The 24,563-nt window shown below is 35.1% G+C and overlaps 4 protein-coding genes across 7 annotated transcripts; 1 reads left to right on the forward strand and 3 right to left on the reverse strand.

Annotated features, from left to right (window-relative positions):
* Positions 1–1,546: 1,546 nt before the first annotated feature.
* Positions 1,547–4,088, forward strand: LOC129320049 (vesicle transport v-SNARE 13-like). 2 transcript variants are annotated; one of them, XM_054965194.1, is made up of 6 exons: positions 1,547–1,692; positions 1,928–2,047; positions 2,577–2,635; positions 2,710–2,898; positions 3,358–3,528; positions 3,695–4,088. In XM_054965194.1, the coding sequence occupies exons 2-6, from the start codon at positions 1,954–1,956 to the stop codon at positions 3,845–3,847; spliced, it is 666 nt and encodes a 221-aa protein (XP_054821169.1). In that variant the 5' UTR covers positions 1,547–1,692; positions 1,928–1,953; the 3' UTR covers positions 3,848–4,088. The 2 variants fall into 2 exon arrangements, with proteins under 2 accessions (XP_054821169.1, XP_054821168.1); XM_054965193.1 differs by having other exon boundaries at positions 1,934–2,047.
* Positions 4,089–4,242: 154 nt separating this feature from the next.
* On the reverse strand, positions 4,243–9,984 carry LOC129320048 (two-component response regulator-like APRR1). 2 transcript variants are annotated; one of them, XM_054965191.1, is made up of 7 exons: positions 9,533–9,981; positions 9,071–9,345; positions 8,308–8,469; positions 8,077–8,210; positions 6,995–7,162; positions 6,038–6,143; positions 4,243–5,662 (listed from the first exon to the last, which is right to left on the reverse strand). In XM_054965191.1, the coding sequence occupies exons 2-7, from the start codon at positions 9,240–9,242 to the stop codon at positions 4,710–4,712; spliced, it is 1,695 nt and encodes a 564-aa protein (XP_054821166.1). In that variant the 5' UTR covers positions 9,243–9,345; positions 9,533–9,981; the 3' UTR covers positions 4,243–4,709. The 2 variants fall into 2 exon arrangements, with proteins under 2 accessions (XP_054821166.1, XP_054821167.1); XM_054965192.1 differs by lacking the exon at positions 6,995–7,162 and having other exon boundaries at positions 9,533–9,984.
* Positions 9,985–12,388: 2,404 nt separating this feature from the next.
* Positions 12,389–16,173, reverse strand: LOC129319535 (protein NEN1-like). Its single transcript, XM_054964650.1, has 6 exons — positions 15,692–16,173; positions 15,416–15,573; positions 15,138–15,184; positions 14,972–15,035; positions 13,696–14,426; positions 12,389–12,901 (listed from the first exon to the last, which is right to left on the reverse strand). Exons 1-6 carry the CDS (start codon positions 15,969–15,971, stop codon positions 12,667–12,669), a joined length of 1,515 nt encoding a protein of 504 aa, XP_054820625.1. The 5' UTR covers positions 15,972–16,173; the 3' UTR covers positions 12,389–12,666.
* A 4,097-nt stretch (positions 16,174–20,270) lies between these two features.
* LOC129320832 (protein NEN1-like) lies at positions 20,271–23,856 on the reverse strand. 2 transcript variants are annotated; one of them, XM_054966476.1, is made up of 7 exons: positions 23,342–23,856; positions 23,062–23,219; positions 22,656–22,702; positions 22,509–22,572; positions 21,047–21,365; positions 20,806–20,947; positions 20,271–20,630 (listed from the first exon to the last, which is right to left on the reverse strand). In XM_054966476.1, the coding sequence occupies exons 1-7, from the start codon at positions 23,604–23,606 to the stop codon at positions 20,402–20,404; spliced, it is 1,224 nt and encodes a 407-aa protein (XP_054822451.1). In that variant the 5' UTR covers positions 23,607–23,856; the 3' UTR covers positions 20,271–20,401. The 2 variants fall into 2 exon arrangements, with proteins under 2 accessions (XP_054822451.1, XP_054822450.1); XM_054966475.1 differs by having other exon boundaries at positions 20,806–21,365; positions 23,342–23,854.
* Positions 23,857–24,563: the final 707 nt, after the last annotated feature.

Consider the following 24,563-nt stretch of genomic DNA (forward strand, 5'->3'; position numbering starts at 1 on the left):
GTTTTAACGTCATGATTATCTCAAATTTTATAATCTCTTTATTCAAATCTCTTCCTTGCCTTCTGTTTAGCCAAACACAAGTGTCCGGCTCAGCTTGCAGAGTTGACAGGTGGCAATATCTGAGACAAGCGTATAACGAAGGCAGAACCATTGTGAAGTGGGGAGAGCATTAGGAGGATTATATAAGGCGGCAATAACTGGGATCTGTCTTTGACGTGCGCATGTGGCACACATGACATGTGCCCCTGGGTGATATTGAGGTGGCCCACTTCATGTAAGCCCAACACTCAGGCTTCCCGTTAGGCCCACTTCATTACCACCCATCTCCCTGGCACGTGCTTCATCATAACCGCCAATAACTACCGACTCAATGAGGCCCCAACGCCGTCAAGAAAAGTTCCAATCTGACCAAAATGCTCCCACAGGCTGCAACCCGCAAATCCTATGTCCTATGTATGTTTATCTTCGCTTTTGACTTTGCTGCAATAATGTCCTCTTTCAGTTTAAGGGGCTGACTCTTGCCCCTTACCCCTTCCTTTCTTTACTCAGTAGGTGTTAACCGACGTCCTGACCCACAAGTCACTAACTCATTAATTTGAATTACCCTTCATATAATACATACAATTTATTTAATTTTAAAATTAATTTTAATAATTACTACTATAATACAGGATATTTTTTAAAAATCTTATTTAATTTAAAGCATAGAGTATTAAATGGTTTTTATAATTGTTATTCCAGTTATAATTGTACTTTATTTATTACTTTTTTTAAAATATATTAGAATTTCAATCATCATTGCTAAAATATTTGTGTAAGATATTTGATGGGGGTGTAATTGAAAAAATGTAAAATATTTTAAGAGATTAATTTAAAAAAAACATGAAGTAATTAATTTTCATGCAATAAATATAGCTATCACTTAATATTATTTCGATTTGCATTTGATGATGAGCACCGTGCTCATCAGGGTCAGGAACAATCTTGACCCTCCATTTCAATCCAAATTGATCCCTGTTGTTTATTTAAATTAATTTTTAAATATTTTTGATATTATGTTTTTAATATAAAAAATAAAAAATTTAAAATTTTAATAAATATTTTTACTACTAATTTGGCTAGTATAAATTTAATCTAACAATTTAATTTAATATTAAAAATTTTTATAATTATATAATTTAACTATCTAAATAAACTCTAAATAATTTAAATATAATTCACATGACGTAATTTAACATTAAAAATTTATAAATTAATCATTTAAATATATTTTAAACAGACCATATTTAATGTTAAATTTTTTTATATTTTTTATTTTAATAAATATAATATTTAAAATATTTAAAATTAATTTAAATGAATGATAGGGATTAATTTAGATTGAAATGAAGGGACACGCGGGGGCCTCATCACTGCGGACACACATTATTCTTAAACTTATCTTTTTTAAAATGTATAAACACACGTGTTTATTTCTAAAAAAGCCAGTACATTTATTTATTGATTTATTGATAAATGAAGGTGTCCTTTTAGAATTAGCGGCGAAGTTGGGTGTACTTTTTTATTACGCGCCTTGCATTTTGGGCTATAGATCGGTCGGGTGTGTGCCCCCTTTCCTCTCCGATCAGTCTCCGGCCACGACCACTTATCGGCATTTCACTTTTTGAATTCCAATTCTCTGATTAACATCCGGTATGTTCTTTTACCTGTCTCTCATGCGGATATCACCATGTGCTTGTCCATGAATATTACAAAGAACCTTCGATCATAAATTAGTCTACATTTTCTTTTAGATTCATTTATTTATTGTTCACATCTGGAAGCGCTTGGCTTCACAAATGTATATACGGTTTCCTATCAGTTTTTCTGTTCCTCCTTGTAAAATGACCCTCCGAATTAATTGGGATTGGTCCAATTTGAATGGAAGTTTTAGGTGGTTGAGAATAAAGAACAATGAGTCAGGTATTCGAAGGGTACGAGCGTCAATACTGTGAGCTATCGGCTAATCTTTCCCGGAAATGCACGGCAGCGTCTGCCCTTGATGGAGGTAATAAAGCGGTTTATGCAGACTTTCTCTCATTCTTTGTTAATTTGCTTGTTGTGGTTCGTTTCTTTTGATTTTTGTCAAGTTTAATGATTTTTTTAAAATGATTTTTGTCGAGTTTAATGGTTTGACATGAGTTCTCCAATTGAGAAACGATGAACGGTAATCGTCAGAGATAACGCAAGGTTGGCCGAATGGTTTTATATGATCACTAAACACTGCTAGAGAAAGTAACATTTTAAGGAAGAGTTGTCTGGAGTTTAAGATTTAGAATGGTTTTGTTGGTTGCATTGCATTTCCCTGGCATTACAATCTTAAACCTCTGCAACTGTTCTGTTGAAGTTAGTGTCTTGCACTCTGGAACTAGTATGGTTGATGTTATGAAGCTACAGTGTTTTTGCTAGTTTGTAGCAGGCTCCAGGAACTTGCCTAACCTACTGAAGCGCATTTTCTTTTTTCTTTACTTATGTCGTTGCTCGTTCAAAATGTAACCCATATTTTACCCTTGTTCCTTCTACTGACTGGTCTGCAGAGCAGAAGAAGCAGAAGCTTTCTGACATCAAAGATGGTCTAGATGAAGCTGACACATTGGTATATAGGACTTCTTCTTCTGCTTCTACTTGTAATATTTGACTGCCTTATGAATCCTGTTTGAATATCTTCAGATTCGGAAAATGGACCTTGAGGCCAGGAGTTTGCAGCCAAATATAAAGGCAACGTTGCTTGGCAAGTTAAGGGAATATAAAACTGATCTGAACACTTTGAAAAATGAAGTTAAAAGAATCTCATCAATTAATGCCAACCTGGCGGCACGAGATGACTTGCTAGAGTCGGGAGATGCTGGTGCGCTAATGGTATCTTTTTCTCCATCGCTTTAATATGTTAGGTGCAGTTGCCATACTATTTTTACTGTGAGCTTAGGTTGATGTGGTGTATATGTCACCAGTGGTTTTAAGAATCCTTGCCAATGGACTTGGGCTACGGGTGTTGTTTTGGCTGTATTGACCAGATCTTTTTGTGTAACTGGTTATTCCTTACCTTGGGACCAAATTGGTTATTGGGCAGTAAAAATCATAACTGCGGGAATCTGAGATTAAGATTAGCTCATCATTTTTATTGCTACAAGTGCCTGTTTGCAGTGAAACATCGAATTGTCTTCTGGCCAAATAGGCCAGTTTATGGACCTCAGCCAGTAATGCTTTGGGCATTTTCTATTTGAACCTTGGGCGAATAGATGGAGAAAATATTTTCGCTTTTGTCTTACAACTGTTGATGCAGTATGCATCCTTATGGACCGCTTCGGCATGAAACAGGTATCAAATGATCAAAAAGGAAGACTGTTGATGTCAACTGAGAGGTTAAACCAGTCCACTGAGAGAATAAAGGCCAGTAGGAAAGCAATGCTGGAGACTGAGGAGCTTGGAGTCTCTATCCTCCAAGACCTGGATCATCAACGTCAATCTCTACTCCATGCCAATCAGACGGTTAGTCTGACTATCTTGGAGTTTTCCACCTAGTAACCTATAAGCTTTCTGATGCAATAATTTAGTATTTGATGCTAAGGCATCTACTCAACTGGATTATGTGGGCGATCTAATTGGGTTGTCAATGATGACATAATTTCTTTCTTTTCCCCTTTAATCTATGCAGCTCCATGGAGTGGATGATAACATCAGCAAAAGCAAGAAGATTTTGTCATCAATGTCGAAAAGAATGAAAAGGAATAAATGGATTGTGGGCTCCTTTTTCACAGCTCTGGTCCTAGCAATTCTATTGATCCTATATTTCAAGCTGACTCGCTAGCATGCTGTCTTTTGGTCATCTCAGGCTGCCGTATTTCTTCTGAAATATGACATTACGTTCAATTCAGGCGCATGTGAAATAATTCTCATGTCGAGTCGCCCACTTTGTGCACCAGATTTCAATTTTTTGTCCAAAAATGATATTTTTGCTCGACTACTTTGACCCACGACGTTAGAGAAGATTTCAACGATAATTCTCAGCGGCAGAAGTTATGAATTATACGATGATTTTTTTGCGACAATTCTACCTTCTAAGCATAAAACTGACAAGAGTATCCATCATAATTTAACAGCATGCATGCCATCAAATTTATATAGATCTATACATAACGGTATAAAAATCTATATAAAATCAGACTATAGCACTGAAGCCATCCAACAACATTGAACCTTGAGTTTCACCATTCCAAGTTTACTTCATAAGATACTTCACAAGGAGACATCAAGGAAGGGGAAGCCAAAAGACTTCGGATAGCTGTTAAATTTCTTCTCGACAGTAAATTCTTGGACAACAAAACTAATTTCTCGGAAAATTCTTTATGTATCATACATTTCTCCATAAACATAAGTAAGCACCAACAGCTTCTAATAGTTTCAATTAAACACAAACACGATATTTTCAACCACATTCCGCACAACGAAGAGCTCAAGTAGGACGCATTTTGAGTTAGTACCAAGCAAGAATTTGTCTGGGCTTCAGATGATGGGGGCCGCAAATTGGATAAGCGTCACTAACACATGTATGCCCATGATCATCATGCTGAGGCAAGTCTTCATCAAGCATGGAAAAAAGGCAGGTCCGTGACTGACTCCATGCTGGAACCAAATACTAGATCCTCCCGCAAAGCAGCATACGGACATTCTCACGCATCATCAGGCGAGGAATCTCGCGCTGCATGATCCTCTTCATCTTCTTCATCATCCTCATCATAGTCAGTGGAAGCGGGTTGGCCATTAAGATCAACATTTACACCATTCAACTTTCTGACAAACTGTCCTCTTACCCGTGGCCGTCTTTCAGCAAGTCGTTTCCTATTGACGTACCTAATTTTCTTATCAAAGCAGCGTTCTTTCCTTTTCTGTCTAAACTTCATCAATGCCGCTTCTCTTCTATCAACTTTACTTATTTTGACTTCAGATGAAGTTGAACTACCAAATGATGGCCATGAATGAACAGTAGACACCTGTCCAGGTTGTAAGCATATACCCATTGGGTAATATGGGAAGGACGTCATCCCAGTTGTATGAGGAGGGCATTGCGAAAGATGATTGTATTGTGCAATGATAGCTGGACCAGCATGGGCTTGCAGGTCCTGGAGATTCTTTTGGTACAATTGTGCTGATGACGGCATCATTATGGGATTAACAACCCCTGAAATATAATATGGATAATGATGTTGGCCAGGCATGCCAGATACTTCAAGTTCAGAATTATGAGTTCCATTTCTTGGATGGATCATGCCCTGAGGTAAAGATTCTTCCATTAAGTGTTTTTGATGTGAATTTTCCATTGACGCAGGAGGAGTAGAAGACCTTTCAATGGAGAAAGAATCTGGGATGCTATTACTGCTGGGTAAGTCATCCTGTGAATGGCCTTCACATGTCTCTCCATTTTCATGTATTTGAAGATCATTAACCCCCTGTTGAGTGCAAGCTTGATGTGCATCTTCCATGCTCAAATGTGTAGCAGCATTATGGTCAACATGAATAACTGGTTGGAAGTTACTCTTCATTGTGGCTGCTTTGACATAAGTGAAGAAGGCTGATGACTCCCCAATCTTAAGTTCACTCCTCTTGGGACCAACTGAAAAATGTCCTGCAAAAATATGATAAAATGAGTGAAAAAAAAACCTAAAGAGGGGTTCTCATATCAGTATTCACTTGAACAAAACTGAATCTCAAGAACGCGTTGCTTTTAGAATGAAAAACAGAAACTTCGGAGCTTGGGAAGTCAAACTCCTCTGTCGAGAACAAAGTATGAGGTGTAAACTATCATAAGTAATTGTGTCCCTTTCGTGGAAAAATCCAAAAATATTTTGGGAGAAGTTAACACCCTAGAATCTTTTCTGCATCATTTTGGTACTTCAACAACAAATTTTTAGAAAATAATCATGTATATAACATCTATATTAACTATGCAGAATATTGTAATACATAAACATGGGAAAATTTTAATAGTCTCAGCACACACCAGTTCGGCGATCACTGATTCCAGGCACTTCAGGACGATATTCTGATGCTTGAGCATTTGGAGGCCCCTCAACAACTGCAGCAGCAGAGGCAACAGCTACAATTGACTGAAAAGGGAAATCAAATAAATTAATTATCGTATACCATTTTGTTATATTATTTCTTATTTGTACAGCAGTTATTTGTCACTTTATAATTATCAGTGAGCTCATATCTAAAATAACGGTAGCTGGCCTTTAAAAGTATTACTTGGTAACTCCAAATAAACAATAATTTATTTCTGACACAGCAAAGGACTTGTTTTGAAAATGAGCTACAAGTTATCAGCAATTGCTTAACATCTCTTGCCTAACCTCTGACCTTTAGGGTTCATAAGAATGCAATCTCCATTGGTTAGAATGTCCTTTACAGACATGAGTATTACTTTATCTGAGGGATCTAATTATTAGATTGATTAATTTTATAAGGCCATTGATAAAATTGGAAACTTCTTATGGTTTATATTAATTTCAAAAGTATTCTAGCAAGAGATTGGTAACTAGATATTAAGGTAGAAGATCTCTCTTTACCTACAAAGTGGGGAAAGGCAGAAGTTCCCTTAATTTGGGCCAAAACATCACTTTAACATTTGGAGGAAAATATGAAAACTAGTCAGCCTCAAAGTTTCTGTTAAGAAGGGTATAACAACTTGCAAAGTAAACCAAAGTTTACAGGAAACAAATGATTTCATTTCGTCATATAATCAATTCAATTTCAAGGTAACCAAGGGGCACAATCTCATTTCATGATGTATGTTAACTTGCCACTTAGTTTCATTCTTCTTTTCAGTTATAAAGGAGGCATAGACCTTTGGAGTAAGGAATGGGGAAGGGGAGCACAAGCAGGGATTAAAAGGCTGAACTCCTCACAGACTAATTTCATGCTTTATCACCTATGTAAATTTGTCTGTACTAATCACCTCATGTTCCTGTTGGATAGGCATTCCTATCTCAGGATTAGTGCTTCTCTTGGACTTGTCATCTGTATCATCTGAGAACAGGGTGGTACTGTTTGTATTAGCGTCACTAGGATCTGATACAACCAGGTCGAAGTCATAGTTCAAGATGTTCTTCTCTACAAGTCCAAGCTGTCAGCATAGATTTAAAAACACATTTCAATCTCAATTTTAGAATATCTAAGCCGCATTGAGAACTACAGAGAAAAATTTGTATGTAAAAGAGAAACGCACGTGCAAATTCAAACAGCAGAATCAGGCTAGAGTTAGAGAGGAGAGGCCACCCTAACATTCTATACTCCATGAATAGTCGTGTTTGCATATCAAGTCTCCTGTTAAAGCAAGGTAAAATCCTTCCGATATACCAGCATTATTTAGAACTGATGATCTTTATTCAAGGGCAACAGGCATAAGGTTTCCTTTTAACTTGTGTAAAAAATTGTAGAAAATCCAAGGTCAAAATGCCAAGTTTAACGTCCTTAGTAATGATGTGGATGGATACTTCTCAATACAGTTATTTCTCTCTAACAATTTACTTTCAGCCAAAAGAAGATATGTAGGCGGGTATCTAGAATTTGATTTGAAGTAACTGTGGCAAAATCTTAAGCACCACCTACAACTCCACACAAAATTAGCCATACAGCATAAGTTACCAAAACAAATTTGCTTCTATGAACCAACAGAGCCAATCAAAAGCTTGCCAAAAATACTAAACATATGTTGTATTCACTTAAATAGCGTTATATCATCTCAAATTCTCAATTATTTATGAAACAATATTCACTCCTAACTCAACCTCTAATGCTAGCGAGGTTTTAATCTTTGGCTTTCTAGGTTTAAGTTTAACACTACCATGGCTTTCACAGCAGTGAAAAATATGAAATTTAAGTAAAAACGCACTAGATGTCAAAAGAGGGAAAAAAATGTTGGTCCTCAGCAGCCATTTCATAATTGCCAAAATTTATTAGATAGAGAGGAAAAACATTATGATGCAAAAAACATGAAACAAGTGAACATCCATAAATATGGAATTATGCAATACAAACCATGCGCCTCCTTCTCCACATGTGTGTCCACAAATTTAATAGTTCATTAGTCCGTAAAGGCTTTACTAGATAGTCTGCTGCTCCGAGTTTTAGGCACTTAACAACGACGGATACCTCATCTTGTGCCGACATCACTTATCCAAACAAAAGAAATTCAGAAATATTAATGAGGAACAGAATAAAATCTTCCTTTAATACAGTCTTGCTGGTATTATTAACAATCAAACATACTTATAACAGGGATTCGGCACAGTTCCTTGTCTCGTGCAATATACTTCAACATCTTCAAACCCTTCTTCATAGGGAGATCAACTTCAGCGAGTATGATGTCAATATCTTGCCCCTCTGCGTTCAATGCATCAATGACCTGTCTTGCAGACCTTACGGAAGTAACTGTAAAGCATAAAAAATTACAGTTCCCAGATAATTCAGTAGAGTCGTGAATTGCATAACCTTTAAATCAGAGAAGCCAAACTAGAACAGCATAACACACTGGTATTCAGAATGCATTCTATAAGATTGCCACCCCTGAAGGCATTTTGACCGATAAAAGTTTAAGGGAAGGAGGTAGAAGTAAGAGAAAACTCAAGGGCCCCTCCAAATTGTTATAAACTTATATTCTGATTTTAATAAACTTGTGAGGAAAATCTCCACTATTCATGTTTTAAAAAGTTGCCGCAGCAAGTACCCTTATACTTGAATTTAGTCCTTTTTGGCCAAGACAAGAGCCAATTAACACTTTACCCGGCTTGCAGAGTTTTCAGCGGATTTATTTCTTCAGATTTGTTAGAATTTTTTTTAACTTCCGCAACTATATCAAATAATTTATATCATGATAAAAAGTTGTTCAAACAAATCGACCTCCCAAAACAACTGCCAGTTCAAATCCTGTATTCAGTCAGCTCCTTCTACAAAAAAATCAACATAAAACACCACAAGGAAAAATTGAATAAGGAAAAAGTGAATACCACATACATATAAGATAGACTCTTACCCTGATATGAGCACTTCAAGAGAAGCGTAAACACTTCTTCCGAACTCTTGGCATCGTTGTCACATAACAAAATCCTAACTTTGCTTCTATCAATGAATCCATCACCATTCTTGCTATTATTTCCAGCACCAACAATAGATTCTTTGTTCAAATTAATTTCTTCAGTCTCCATAACACAAACTAATAAGTAATCACCGAAAACTCTCAAAGCAAGCCTCAGAACCCATCAACCAGGAGAATTCAAAACATAAAACCCCACGGCGAAACGAAGCCTCCTGAACACCAAACGCAGCCACACATTAATTTCATTATCTTCAAGTCTACAACCTTAATTAACCAATACTAGAAAATATTGTTCCCCCAGCCCCAATTAGGTCTAGTACAAAAAATTGAATGAGCTCTGCTCTGCAGAATCATGGAATCAAAGTTCATCCGCACAAAGCTCCCTATTCGCAGATATACCTAGGCTTAGATGTTCTTTTCAACCGTTCCCCATTAACGTTCGGCCACGAGATGTAGAAATTCACTATTTGACACCGAAGTGCTAACGGGCAAGATAATAACACAGACTGGTCCCGATGAATCAACCATCCGGATTTGGATAACAAGGAACAGCGCAAATTAGCAGAGCTAAAAATCTTCGATCTTTTTCCGCCCCCGGCCGGCGACACAAGCAGAAAACGGGAATGAGTGGAAGAGAACCAATTCAAGCTTTGAGCTTTTGGCTTGTTAAAAATTGCAACTAACAAAGACTAAATGGGATGCTGGTGAAGACTAACGTGCGCCGGAAAAGGGGAAGGATGAAAGCAAAGGATGGAGATAGGCTTGGGGGAGGCGCTGTGAACGCGCGGAGTAGGATAGCGAGAATGATGACGTGGAAAGGCCAGAAGAAGAGAGAGAGAAAAGTGCAATCGAAAAGGTGGAGAGAGTGGATGCGCGTTAGTGTGTGGATAGTTTGGTAGAGATAGAGAAGAGGCCACGTCGCTGCAAGATCTTCCATATTCAAGCCTCCTCAATTTCTATGACAAATTTTCTAATTATTTTATTTTATGTCAAAATATCTTCCACTGTTCCTGATTTCCTTCCAAGCATGGTAAGGCATTACGGTATAGGACCGACCGCCTGATTCATTTCATTAATCCTTTTTTATGAATTAATTAGAATTGTCCCAAAATCTCAAAAACTAATACTCATTTTAAATTATAAAATATTTTTAAATAAAATTTTATATATTAATAAAGCTCATTAAATATATTTTATAATTTTATTTTTTAAAATAAAAATATAAATTTTTAAAAATATTTTTTTTAATACTTCATTAATAAAAAAATATTGAAAAGAGAAAATATATAAAAAAAATAATATTAAAAAATATTATTAATAAAATTTTATTTTTATTAAAATATCTTATATTTTAAGATATTAATTTTTTTAAAAAAATATTTTATAATTTAAGATAAAGTAAGTAGAAACTAAGAAAATGAAAAATAAGAGAGACGGTGGAAGAAAATTTGCTTTAAAAAGACTTAGTGGTCATCCTTAGGAGGAACTGTTTATATTTTAGACACCTGTCCTTTTTTTTTTTTAACCTTTTTCAGTCCCAAGTGCCTTTCTCTTTCAAATATAGTAATTTTTTTCATGAGTGGTGCCATGCCGTGTAGAATATAAATATTATTCTCTTCATTTTAAATTATAAATTACTTTTAAATAAAATTTTATATATAAATAAATCTCATTAAATACATTTAACAACTTTATATTTTTAAAATAAAAATATAAATTATTTAAAATACCCATCATTTAATATATTAAAAAGAGAAGTGATAAAAATTAATTATAAAAAAATAAATTCTTTTACTTGAATACAAAATATCCTTTTATTATAATTAGCATTACTAATATAATATGTCAACTTACTGTTTTTATAAATAATATTAATAGAATAACAAGTCAAATTATAAGTTTTATAAGTAATATTAATAAAATAAATATAATTTTTTGTTATTCTCATAATATTACTCGTAAAAATTATAAATTGACTGATTATTATAACAATGTTACTTATAAAAATTATAATTTATTTTATTATTTTATTAATGTTACTTATAAAAGTTGTAACTTAACTTGTTATTATAATAATATTACTTAAAAAATCATAATTTAACTTGTTATTATAGTAATGTTACTTGTAAAAATTATAATTTGACTTATTATTTCAATAATATTAATTATAATTGAAGAGTATTTTGATAATTTAAGTAAGAGAATTTATTTCATTTCAGTGCTTTAGGCTTGCAATAAAATTTTAAAATTTTTTAGGACTTAATTGAAATTATGTCACATTCAAGGGACTTTAATGAAATTATTTCTTTTAATTATTTGTTTAAACGACGGCAATTTGGTCAGGAAAAAAAAAACGACTGTGATGGATGCCAGACTTGTCTGGTTAATTGGCGAAACCTTCAAGTTATCCAAACATACAATAAAAAAGAAGAAAAAGGGCACTGCATCCATGTAGAATGGTTGGGTCACAAGCAAAACACAGAAGGTATGGCCAACCAAGTTGTTAGGTTTATATTTCCATTAGTACCAAGTTGCTAGGTTTCAGCACCATCCAACTCTATCCCATGACCCTTGTTACCCCCTTTTAAGGTTCCAATGACAGTGACAATAATGTTCTATCCCAGTACCGGTCAGGTTTAGCTTATCTAATAATATAAGATATTGAGCTTCTGTAATTTTGACTAAGTACATAATCAAATTAGCATATTACTTTTATAAATTACTTAAAAGAGGAAGGGGGAAGGAAGCACACGTGGCCTATGAGTGAATACTTACATATTTTCTTACGATTAGAAGCTTGAACTCGTAAGAAGTAAAGTTTGCGTGTCAATAATTTCAACTCAAGTGATCAGTCCATGAACACAAGCAGCCTTGCCATCCCTTAATTAAAATGATCTATATAAATATATATATTCTTTAATTTAAAAATGTAAAATATTTTTAACCAAATCTCGTTACTCAAGTAGTTATTTATCTTCAAACTAACATTATTTTTTCACAATTATCCTTATTTAATAGAGTGTTTTATTTTAAAATAAATATAAAGTGATTTATTTATTAAGGACACTTTTAAAAAAACAAACAATTATTACATCTTAAAATATTAAAAATATCTTCTATTTTTTAACATTTAACCCCTTAAAAAATACTTTTATTTTTTAACAGATGAAATATATATAAAGAGCGAGCCCCATCTATCGAGCCAGCAGTCATGAAAGCTAGAAAAAGAACAGCATAGGTCCCAACTCTTGAACATGAATTGAATAACCATCTCACTTCATTTCAATTTATTTTTCTCAAGGTCATACAAGTAATTTACAGATACAATCAGAGTCACACAAGTTATACTTTACACATCGAAATTCCATGTTAGCAGAAAACTTGGAAGTTTTCAAATAAATTGAAGCTTGCAATAGAATCAGCTTTACAGCTTAACCAATATTCATTCTATCCATCCTAATTGTAAGAATTGATAATAATTTATTACTTGCCTGCTAACATGGCATGTGTCACCTTGTCATAACATATTCCTTCTACTTGCAATTGATGGTCAATTTTTTTGCAACCAATCTAATCCCTGCATTCTGTTGAAAGTCATATGGATCTAAGGAGAATACGGCATCAACAAATGTCCCAGGCATGAACAAGGAACCAAGTTCCTCAGTATCAAACTTACTGAAGAGCAGCCTTTGAACAGTGCCTGATGATTCTTTCTGGTATATTTCAGCTGCATATATGGCAACGTTGCCGCATACTGCTGTGGGTATCCTGTAATTTCAATATTTACAAAAATAAGTGAAATTCTAGGGAAGGAAAATTACGAAAGGCTCAATTTCTTATAGCAAAAGGTTTAGCAGTTAATTATTTAGATATTTTCTGTCGAAATCTTTTTTCTTTTGGGAAGGATAATTTTCATTAGTTTGACGTTAAATTCTTTCATGCAATAGTAGGATTCAATGGTGTGGTATCAGTTGCCTAAAATTTTCTGGCTACTAAAGTTTTTATCTTTTTTTTCTCGTTCAAAGTAAAAATGTTATTAATGTACAAAGACAAAAACAAAACGAGGCAGAATGACACCTATGTCAGATTACAGAATTTGCAATTGCCATGGTGCCATTCTAAGTCCTTTGACAAAATGTATGTGCGAAAAGTTTTAGAAGCCTAGGTCCTAAAGAAAAATTTTAAACATTAGGGATTACAGATTGGGAAATCAGAAATGTCAAAGCCTCCCTGAGACAGCGCAACTGAAGTTGTAGTAGAACCTCATAAAATATGAACTGCTCCTAAATGCTATCCAGAGCAAAATCTTTGCATTGATTTTTTTAACACTTAATAGTAATATTCAACAACTCTTAAATGGATCCTATAACTACCTTCATAATTTAAACCGATGAAACTTCTAAAATCTCACAATCCCATACCCAATAGCTTGGTCAATCATGTAAAAAGACAGAAAAACCAGCCAAAGACTAGCTTGCTGTCCATAATATTTGTTGAAGGCATGATATATATTGATCAGACTATGCGTGCATGCATTTTATAAGTATAGGGTACGAACTTACTGCAGTCGCACAGTGGGATAATTGAAGAAGCCATCTTTTCTAGTAACAACTGATCTCCAACCAGAGCTGCTACCAGACTCCAAAGATAGCCTCTGTGCAATACCATCACAAGCTTCAAGAACCTTACATAAGCTTTGTGATGGATCGACCACAAAATTCAACTTTGGTCGACCCGCATGATCCTTAAACTTAGGGTTTATTCCAAACCGTATTTTAAGATCAGTACAACAAAGCTGAAAGGGGAAACCTTTGTGCAATAGCTGTATCCTTTGACTGCCACGATATAATGGAACAAGAGATGCTGTGAGACAAGAGATAAATATTTCATCAGGCTTTAAAACAGCAAAAGCACTGCTACAAGCCTCAGGCACAGCAGCTGAAGAAGACATCTGTGGTGTCTCTGGAATGGGCCTTTCATCCACCATGAAATCCGGTTGAATCAGTTCTTTGTTTAATTCATCACGAAGGCGATCAAAGTCAAAATGATGTTGAACTATATTAGCATCTACTGTATCTGATTCAGAGCCATCTGAGCTGCACGTTGCAATAGGAGGTGTTGGATCATTTCCCTCCTTGCATTGATTCATGATAGGTGATGACAATAACAAGGATTCCACTTTCATATTTGATGAGCCCCTATCTGGTAAAGATTTTCCAAAACTACGACTTCTTGTAATAGCATTTGGAGAAACCCAACTATTTGTTGTAAATACATCTGGAAGACTTGATTCCTGTATGAATAGAGGGATTATAAATTAGAATCAGAACTCAAGATTTGACGAGTCAAATTTCAATTCATTACTCAATAGCACTATCTGCTAAATATGTTATATTACCAATTACCTGATAGGCACTTAAGTGTGATGGGAAATCCTGTCTCAAAAGTTAGCCGTTAAGGTGGAAGAACCACCCTACTTAATTATACTATTGAATATCTAATACTATTTAATGTGAGGCTTGTTATCCCATAACACAAAGTCTCCATCATTATCAAATAACCCAAATAAGAGAAACACAACCATATCATAACAGGACATCATGTTAAGACACTTGCTTAAACGGTAAGATTGTCTTAGGAATTATTACGATATTTGCAGACTGACATCAATTTGATATATCATGGTTCTATGCTCATAGTCATAATTAAAAAAAATATTAGAAAAAAATGCGATGAATCGCTTGCAAAATAGGGAAGGGCTAATGACTTATGGCTCATATTCCTGGAGCAAGTAGTGTGTGGTGGTGCATAATGAAATGCTTTGAAGTAAAATTTTACCAAGAATAGAACAGTTGCACAGTGTTTGAGGACTTCCAGATTCATACGAACATCATCTAAGCTCCTGAAGATTTGTTGCAGGGAAAGAAAAAAAAAAGCAAAATGAAATTATTATAGCCGGCTTACAAGAAGGCATAACATAAATTTTATCGATTAGTATAGATACCTATGTGTCTGTTGTCCAAGCCCAAAATATGTTGCAAGACTGGCCATCTGCGGTGAACATAAGAATGCATTATAAAAATTAATATTAGAGTGCACTTTTTTAAAGGAGATCATTTTAAAAAAATTAAAACGAATCAGGTAGATCACAGGCAAGTCTAGAAAATCGTAGTTAAATGACAAGATATATTCTCTAAATGCAATATGCTGAAGTTTTTATTAGACGTAGACGTTCGTCCGGCAAAGGTAAACATAACCTGCCATAAAATAAAGCAGTAGTACCTTCATGTCACCAGCTCTTCTTCCAAACTTTTGAGTCAACAAAACCAATGAGTCAATAGAACCCTTGGGTTCCGGTGCTGGCCGATTAATCTCACTAAATGCATCTCTGACGCGAACACAGTCAAATCTTAAGATGTTATGACCCGCCCAAATCCGTTCTGCACAAAATTCACAAAAACCAAAAAAACATAATTATAAGCGCAATTTGCCACCCCCGTCTTTCGTTTGCTCCATTTTCCCAAGTGTAAAGCAAAGAAACAAAGAGAAGGGACAAACCATGAAGAAGGTCGTAAACCGTATCGGCGATTTCAGCGAAAGTAGGGGCCGAGGCAACAGCATCGCGAGTAATGCCGTTGCAGCGTTCGGACAAGGGGGAGATGAGGGAAGGGTTGGCGGGACGGACCAAGGTGGAGTAAGAGCTGAGCTCCGTGAGCTTCTTGGGACAAACCAAGATGGCTCCAAACTCCAGAATGGCAAAACCCTGGCCGGGTCGGGTGGGGACAGTAGTTTCGACGTCGAAGAACACAATTTCGGATCGATCTTCAGCGAGACCCATCGAAGTCGACGAGAATTTCGAGCTTCGAGCTTCAAGGGTGAAACGGAAAGAAGGGAAGAAGAACAACAAGAATATCTCAGTTGAATGATGCTCTCATGTGAAACAAAAACGCGGGGGTGTGGCCAGATTTAAACAAGACGGCTCTGCTTTCAAAATTGGAAATTGAGATTGCTTCTTCAGGTCGGCTTTCTTTTTGGGCTCGCACAAGCTCACAATTAGGTCCATGGCAGAAGATACCTACTTTCAAACCAAAAAAAAACATTTAAAGTAATTAAGGAAGATTTTTTTTAAAAAAATTATTTAAATTTAATATTTTAGAAAAAAAGACTAAACCACTTGGAATATCTTATTTGAGGTAGGAGGATGCGAATGGGATGGAGTGTGGCAGAAATTTAGAATTCAAGCCCTCTTTATTTAATTTGAAGAAGGAAAGCTATTCGTTATTTTATTTTTTTTGGCAAGAGTGTAAATCATTAAATTTATTATTTTATTATGAATATTCCTCATTTATTTAAGAATATGCCAATCGACACCTCTTCTAATTTAGTTATCATGCAAAGACTCGGTGCCGTACATTTTATTAGGTTTGACTTTGCATCAAAAGGGGCACGAAAATATCCGAATAATAATATTGTCCCTGACGTGCTCCTAGGGAATTAAAAAACGTGACCAAACTGGACTAAGACGATGATGCGTGGTTTAAAATAAGGTGGCCCACACGTATTTACAATTACATTTAGGCTCCAGCCGAAGTGATAATTAACCAAACGCAACTTGTGTTGAATTGTAATTGTAATATTATTCATTGACAAAAAATGTAAAATATTTGGGGAAACCCAGCCAGGAGGTTGAATCGAGGAATGGAATGAGGGCGAATGGGTTTTTCCTCGGAGAAAGGAAAGGAACCCAAGAGACATTGGGTTGGTTTAACTGAATGGATATCATCCATGATGCTCTATCCTTTGCCTTCTCATCAATCAATCCAGCGAAGGGCCATGTATGATTCACACACAAAATTATTCAGCCATATATTAATCAAAACCCCAATTTCTCGCACTCACCATGTAATGGCTGTCACTTGCGGATACCCTTGATAGGCCGGGAAAAAAGAAACTACTTTTTTTACTTTTTAAATAAATTTGTAAATTCTCCTAAAAATCTCTACTCTTGCCCCCTCCTATTTAATTATTTTCGTCACCCAATTTGTTGTCTTTTATCATGATCTTGATTTCTGTGTAATACTTATCTCCATAGCTTGCGACCCATAGCCGCATTGCATGATTTGAGTGAAAGATTCCTTCACTGTACATGTTGCAATTGAGTCATCTCCAACCCGTTATAGTTTAGTTTCAAGCTATATTGCATTTAGTTATATGAGTGGCGATTTAATCATTTCAATATGCTCCATATATATATCCACAGCCAAACCAAAATACACGTTCTTTGATTACTTGTTCTTTATATCATAACTTCAAAATCTAAACTTTCTTATTTTATATGTAGAGATGGTAAAAAATAATTGTTTACACCTAAATTGTAAATTTGAAAGCTCAGACTTAACTCAACTTAATTGGCTTTAAAATAAGTAAACGAAACTATTTATGAAGTTTTGACTATTAAGTCATCCACACTCCACCCATAATGAATAATCACAATGGAGGAAGTGATTCCTAATTTAAGAAAACTGTCGATCATGAGGCTTGAGCACCAAGTCAGAATCGTTTATAAATAGAGGAGCTCTCTCTCAACAATCATCATCAGTATCAATAAACTACAAGTGTCAAACTTTGCATCTATTACTTTTTTTCTTTTATTTTTCCCTTTATCATGTAGTTTTTGTCTTTATTTTCCGTTGTCCGGTCGACATAGCCCACCACTCTTTTTTTTTAATTAATGTATATTTGCTTTCCTGCATCTATATTAATTTTCTTCACTTCATATTCTTACATTCAGGTAAACTTTGGTAAGGGAGCCTGGGCTCCTCACGTTTGATTGAAAGTTAGGTTTTTCCATCCTTTTGAGACCTCGCGTCTCTAGCATGCCTCGCGACACACCCTTTTTTTATTTTGCCAAACAATTTTTGGCACACTCAGTAGGACTCATGTGAACGAAGTGCCTAAGACACATAAGAATTAATATGTTGTTGGAAAGAATAGACCTAATTCTTATTACTTAGAAAACGTGGCTGCATACGCATAACGTGAAGCATGAACTAACGAGAGGCAAAGAGCTATGTTGCAAACTCTAAAGGATGGACTAAGGAACCTCTCTACTATGTTGTCTAGACCATCGCACAAGCAAGCTCCAATTGGCTCGCACCTTCAAAGAATAGATGGACTCAGGGAGCAATCTCCCAATGTGCCTTTTGACTAGATTAACAATAAGGACCATTATAATATCTCTTAAATGATAAATGGTGAGTCTAATTCAATAGCAGGCTTGCTCAGCCAAAGGGGCTAGAGCCATTAGGTCAGCACCAAGGGGCCTGAGCCACAAAGGTCAGCAGAGCTATTGAGGTCAAAGCCATAAGGGCCAACAGAGCCACTAGGGCCAAAGCCACAGCGGACAATGCTAGAGGGGTCGGAGCTATTGGAGCTAAAGCCACAAGGGCCAACACCAGAGAGCCCAAAGCCATTGGGATTAATACTAGAGGGACTGGAGTCACAAGGGCCAGAGCTATAAGGGCTAAAGCCACAGGTCCAGTGGAGCCATTAGGGCTAGCACCAGAAGGGCTGGAGCCACAAGGGCCAACGAAACCACTGGCCACAAGAGGCAACACCAGAGGGGCTAAAGCCATTAGGGCCAATGCTATAGGGGCTGCAACCATAAGGGCCAACAATAGAGAGGCCAGTGCCACAGGGGCTAAAGTTACAGGGGCTGGAAGTGCAAGGGTCGCAGCCATAAAGGCCGCCGCCACAAGGGCCAAAGTTAAAAAGGTGAATTTTGCAAGGGTCATTTTCACAAGAGTTCTCTCCTAAAGGGCTCTCTCCATAAAGGCCCTGTAGCAGTTAGATCTTACAAAATTAGTTCTTAAAGTCTAAAAACTTGCCAATTCTAAAATCAGCTCTTGTGGTCCTAAACCTTGAGACTTAAGCTAGACCATATGGTCCCTAATCCTCAACCATGAGAGTGTCCTTCAAGTAAAGTACTAAATTAATCATCAATTAGAATAGGAACAAGCCAGTCCTTTAAGACGTACTACTCACGCAACGCTTGAAAGTAGGGTCACTGGAAATATCTATACAAAATTAGCCTACGAAGGCTCAGGCCAATTTGTGTGCGGGGGCATTGTTTGCACCCAAATTGTGAATTTGGATGCCCAGGTTTAACTCAACTTAATTGGCTTAAAAATAATTAAAAGAAACTATTTACAAAGTTTTAGCCATTAAGTCATCCACACTTCACCCATGATGAGTAACCACGATGGAGGAAGTAGTTCTTAAACTTAAGGAAACTAGTGATCATGGGGCTTGAGCACTAAGTCGAGATCATTTATAAATAGAGGAGTCTTCTCTCAATAATCATCGTCAGCATCAACAAATTATAAGTCTTATACTCTGTGTCTGCTATTTTATTTTATTTTGCCTTTTATCATGTAGTTTTAATCTTTATTTTTTATTATATGGTCAACATAGCCTGCCATCTCTTTCTTTAATTAATGTATCTATGCTTTTCTGCATCTATATTAATTTTTTTCATTTTACATTCTCACATTCGGGTGAACTGTAATAAGGGAACCCGGGTTCTAACGTTTGATTATAAATTAGGTTCTTTCATTCTTTTAATATCTCGCATCTCTGGCACGCCTTGCGGCACACTCCTTTTTTATTTTGCCAAACAATAACCAACATATTTTTAACTTGAAAAGTTGATAATAATTTATTATTTGTTCACTCATCATTTAGAATGTGCCAAGCAGTCAAAACATGTTAGAAAAAATATAATTTTTTGTCACTATACTTTTAACTTTATTAACTCACTTTGATATTAGTTCATATACTTTTATTTTAATGTTTTAAGTCTCTTAATTTTTATTTGCTTGCAATATTAGTCCTTATATTTTTAATATATATATAATAATAATTTAATAGTGACTAACATGTATATAAACTCGATTACTACTTATAGTGACTTGTTAAAATTATGATGAGTTATATAAAAAAAAAGAGTAAAAGTTAAAACCAAAAAAAGCATGATATTATATCAAAATTCTTAAAATGGTTGAAGTTTCACGAGAAATGAAACACAATTTTGCTCAAACAATGTCTAACACATTATAATTTTATAAACTCATCAACGAAATTAAACAAAATTATGTATATATCAACAGATTTAACTCTGCTAGTGATAATAAGAATTAACATTACAAACATATGAAACTTAAAAGACTTGGGAATTAACAATTATATTTTCCAACATATTATTTCTACTCAATGAATGGTCAAGCCTCTGGCGATCAATCTAATCCCTGCATTCTGTTGATAGTCATAAGAATCCAAGGAGAAGACAGCATCAACAAAAGTGCCACGCTTGAACAAGGAACTCATCTCCCCAGCATCAAACTTATTGAAGAGAAGCCTCTTGATTGTGCCTGATGATTCTCGCCGATATATTTCAGCTCCATACAGGGCAACATTCTCGCATTCTGCAGCAGGGATACTGTAATGTATGTCAATACTTGCAGAAATTATTTAAATTCTTGGGCACCAAAACTTCATATCTGTAGATCATCTAGCTATTATACTTTTTGAAGTGAAAGCGTGATCTTTATTGATTCGGGGAATAAACTTGTAAATGTGTGCATGTATTTTACATTTGAAGGACGTGAACTTACTGCAATCGCACAAATGGATAATTGAAGCCATCTTCCCAGGTAACAATCCATCTCCAAGAGCTGCCACCGGACTCAAAAGATAACCTCTCTGCCATATTGTCACAAGCTTCAAGAACCTCACGTAACCTTTGTGATGCATCAACTACAAAATTCAACTTTGGTCTTCCCACGTGATCGCGAAACTTGGCGTTTACACCGTATCGTATTTTGAGATTAACACAGAAAAGCTGAAAAGGCAAACCTTTGTGCAACAGCTGAATCTTTAGGTCGCCACCATCTAATTGAACAAGACGTGGAGTGAGGCAAGAGATAGATATTTCTTCGAGCTTCAAAACAGTAAATATGCCGTTGCAAGCCTCAGATACGGCAGCTGAAGAAAACATTTGTGATCGAATCGATTCTTTGTTTGTTTCATCATGAAAAGGACCAAAGGCAAAATAATGCTGTTGAACTGCATCTGATGAGCTCCCATCTGGTAAAGATTTTTCTTTACTATGACTTGTAGTAGCATCTGGAGAAATCCGACTATTCACTGTGGATGTATCCCGAAGACTTGATTCCTACATGGATGGAGGGATTATAGAGTAGAGTCAGAATCCAGAGTTTGAAGAGTCAACTTTCAATTAATAATTACTCGGTGAATTAAACGATGAAAGAGAATCATCACATTTAAATGGTGGAAGTGAAACAATAGTGGCCGATTATTATTAGCAATTAATTAGCACTAGGTGGAAAATGATGTTATATGTATAATTATGGTTGTGCTTGACTTGCATAGAAAAATAGAAAAGAAAGAAAATAAAGAGAGAGACAAAAGTGAAGAGATACAATTTTTTATCATTGTACTTGGATGAGTGAGAAAAAATAGAAAAAGGACAAAAGTTGTTAATTTGTATGGATAATAATAACCTTATTATTTATAAATTTTTTTCTATATAATAAAATTTAATATTTTAACATATTATGTATATGTAATAATTTTATCATATATTATTGATTGAATAAAAACATAATTACAAATTATTTTATCCAATACTAACAAAAAATAATTTTATCTTCTTTATAATTTTATTTATTAAATTATTAAATATATAATAATCTTACAATTTGGAAACTACAACAAAATATAAGAAAATTAACTGAAAATCTAGAATTAACATTTATCTAATTAATCTAAAAATTAGATATATTATTTGTTTAACAAAACTCCACAATTAAAATGTAATCACGTTTTAAATATAAGATATAGAAATTGGTCAGTAAATGTGGAAATAGAATTTTCTTTTCAAAACCTCTCCATATTTGAAAAGAAAAATTGGAATTAAAAACATGTGAGTCTTACATATTATTTTTCTCTCATTTTTTTCTTTTCTACACTTCTCGCTGCATAACCACATAAAAAAAATGTCATTTTCCCTCACTTTTCTTTCACACTTTCTATTTTTTTTACTTTTTTCTCTTCCCAAGCATAACATAAGTACCACCTAGCTAGTAGGTAATTTACATGAGAAGAATTCGATCATATATATCCATAACAAGGCATCGTGTGTTAAGATACTTGCTAAAACGATGAGGATTTTTTAGCCAATTAAGATGACATCGATTTGACATCTGATCATATGATGGCTCTTAATTCATATTTAGCCCCATAACAAGTACTAGTAATATAGTAGACAATGAAATGCTTGGAGGTAAAATTTTACCAAGAATAGAACCGCTGCACAGTGTTTGAGAACATCCAAATTCATCCGGACATCATCTAAGCTCCTGGAGATTTGTTGCAGAAAAATTAAGCAATATGTGGATTACAAGGAAGCAAAACATAAAATCTCATCGACTATCACAATTACCTATGTGTCTGTTCTCCAAGCCCAAAGTATGCCGCAAGAGTGGCCATCTGTCGTGAACTATGAATGCGTTAAAACTTGAAGCTAACAGAAAATCAACTTGTGATGAGCCAAACTCAAACAATGGGATGGTACTATGATAAAGGCTTGTTACTTCTTCATATGAATGTTACGATATAGAGCACTCTTGTTAAAAACATATCATACCAAAAAAAAAACAAAAAGAAAAACAAAGAGATCATCTATAGGCACATACATCTAGAAAATCGTAGTTAAATGACAACAATACATTCTCTAAACTGTTCCAAAATGGGGTTTTTATTATAGTAGAAGACAAGCAATACGTCTAACAAAGGTAGGTAAACCGCAACCTGCCATAAAAAATAAAATAAAAATACAGGGAGAGTACCTTCATGTTACCAGCTCTGCTTCCAAACTTTTCAGTTAACGAAACTAACGAGTCAATGAAACCCTTGGGCTCCGGTGGTGGCCGATTAATCTCAGCAAATGCCTCGCTGATGCAAAGACAGTCATGTTCTAAGATATTATGGCCGGCCCAAATCCGATCTACACAAAATTCACAAAATCGGGGAAGAAACATCAGAATAATAATAACAATTATTGCAATTTGCCACCTTGTGTTGGGTTTCTTTTCTCCATTTTCCCAGTTACAGAGCAAAAGAACAAACCATGAAGAAGCTCATAAACCGTGTCGGCGATGTCGTCGAAAGTAGGAGCACCGGCGAGAGCATCTCGAGTAATGCCGTTTCTGCGTTCGAACACGGGAGGGATGATGGAAGGGTCGGAGGGTCTGACCAGTGTGGAGTAGTTGTGGCGCTCCGTTAGCGTCTCGGGGCAAACCAAGATGGCTCCGAACTCCACAATGACGGAAGTGGCGTAAATGGTTTCAACGTCAAAAAACACAATCTCGGATCGATCTTGAGTGCGATCCATCCTAGACAACAACGATAATAAAGTCAAGATCAGAGCTTAGAAGGTGGAAAAATGAAAGATGCCAGATAGTACAACCCGGTGGAAACACAGTCTTTAATGGTGGAGGCTTTCATAGGGGGGTGAAAGAAACTTGGTGAGGAAGCTTCTGTAAATTAAACACGTCGGAACTTTGCTTAGCCATATGGATTTGGGAATGGCAACTTGCTTTTGGGCAATGGCCTCACTGAGAGTAATGATCATCATGTTGGTGGAAACCAAAACTTGCCTTAAAGTTTTTATTCCTTTTCCGTATGAAGATTATAAGTCTGAGAGGATACAAAGAAAGATGCAAAGAGAAAGCAAAAGAAATACATCACTCTGCTTTGGCCAGCTAGTGCTTGTCAAGCCTCCGCCTTTCCCACTTTTATTTCTTTCTTTTGCTACGTGAGGATATTTGTTTCTTTATACAAATAAGTTTATCAAAGTTGAATTTCAGGAGCACATCAAAATCAATGGGATCGTTACCATGTGCTTAGTCTTGAAATAATATCTAGATCATCCAAATTTTAATCTGAACGGTCCAAATTTAAATTATTATTTTATATTATATTTATTAAAATAAAAAATTATAAAAATTATGAATAATTTTAATAATTTTTTTATTTTTAATCCGGTATAGATTTAATTTAGAAGGTCCAATTATAAAAATTTTAATATTAAGTTGGATCTTTTAAATTAAATCTAGACCAAATTTAAAATAAAAAATTATTAATAATTTTTATAAATTTTTATTTTAATAAATACATATAAAAATATATAATAATACTTTAAATTTGGACCGTTCAAATTAAAATTTGAATGATCCAAATTTCATTCCAAGGATAAGCTTATCCTTGAAATGAGGAGGGAAACCAGTTTCAAAATGAATGCATATTATTCACTTATAAAAATATTTACAATTTATTCATAAATAAAGTC

Source organism: Prosopis cineraria, unplaced genomic scaffold (assembly GCF_029017545.1).
Source record: "Prosopis cineraria cultivar Desert tree isolate PC_DT_omini unplaced genomic scaffold, ASM2901754v1 PC9, whole genome shotgun sequence".
Lineage (NCBI taxonomy): Eukaryota > Viridiplantae > Streptophyta > Magnoliopsida > Fabales > Fabaceae > Prosopis > Prosopis cineraria.

What these genes read in the sequence shown, in the direction of transcription:
- LOC129320049 (XM_054965194.1), top strand. Translation starts at nt 1,954, where the DNA reads ATGAGTCAGGTATTCGAAGGGTACGAGCGTCAATACTGTGAGCTATCG. An exon ending in AGCGTCTGCCCTTGATGGAG is followed by an intron (nt 2,048 to 2,576) that starts GTAATAAAGCGG and finishes ACTGGTCTGCAG; the next exon opens with AGCAGAAGAAGCAGAAGCTT. An exon ending in TACTCCATGCCAATCAGACG is followed by an intron (nt 3,529 to 3,694) that starts GTTAGTCTGACT and finishes TAATCTATGCAG; the next exon opens with CTCCATGGAGTGGATGATAA.
- LOC129319535 (XM_054964650.1), bottom strand. Translation starts at nt 15,971, where the DNA reads ATGGGTCTCGCTGAAGATCGATCCGAAATTGTGTTCTTCGACGTCGAA. An exon ending in GGTTTACGACCTTCTTCATG is followed by an intron (nt 15,574 to 15,691) that starts GTTTGTCCCTTC and finishes AATTTTGTGCAG; the next exon opens with AACGGATTTGGGCGGGTCAT. An exon ending in GTGCAACTGTTCTATTCTTG is followed by an intron (nt 14,427 to 14,971) that starts GTAAAATTTTAC and finishes CTATTCATACAG; the next exon opens with GAATCAAGTCTTCCAGATGT.
- LOC129320048 (XM_054965191.1), bottom strand. Translation starts at nt 9,242, where the DNA reads ATGGAGACTGAAGAAATTAATTTGAACAAAGAATCTATTGTTGGTGCT. An exon ending in TGTGGAGAAGGAGGCGCATG is followed by an intron (nt 7,163 to 8,076) that starts GTTTGTATTGCA and finishes CTATGCTGACAG; the next exon opens with CTTGGACTTGTAGAGAAGAA. An exon ending in CTATCCAACAGGAACATGAG is followed by an intron (nt 6,144 to 6,994) that starts GTGATTAGTACA and finishes TTCCCTTTTCAG; the next exon opens with TCAATTGTAGCTGTTGCCTC.
- LOC129320832 (XM_054966475.1), bottom strand. Translation starts at nt 23,606, where the DNA reads ATGGATCGCACTCAAGATCGATCCGAGATTGTGTTTTTTGACGTTGAA. An exon ending in GGTTTATGAGCTTCTTCATG is followed by an intron (nt 23,220 to 23,341) that starts GTTTGTTCTTTT and finishes AATTTTGTGTAG; the next exon opens with ATCGGATTTGGGCCGGCCAT. An exon ending in GTGCAGCGGTTCTATTCTTG is followed by an intron (nt 21,366 to 22,508) that starts GTAAAATTTTAC and finishes CCATCCATGTAG; the next exon opens with GAATCAAGTCTTCGGGATAC.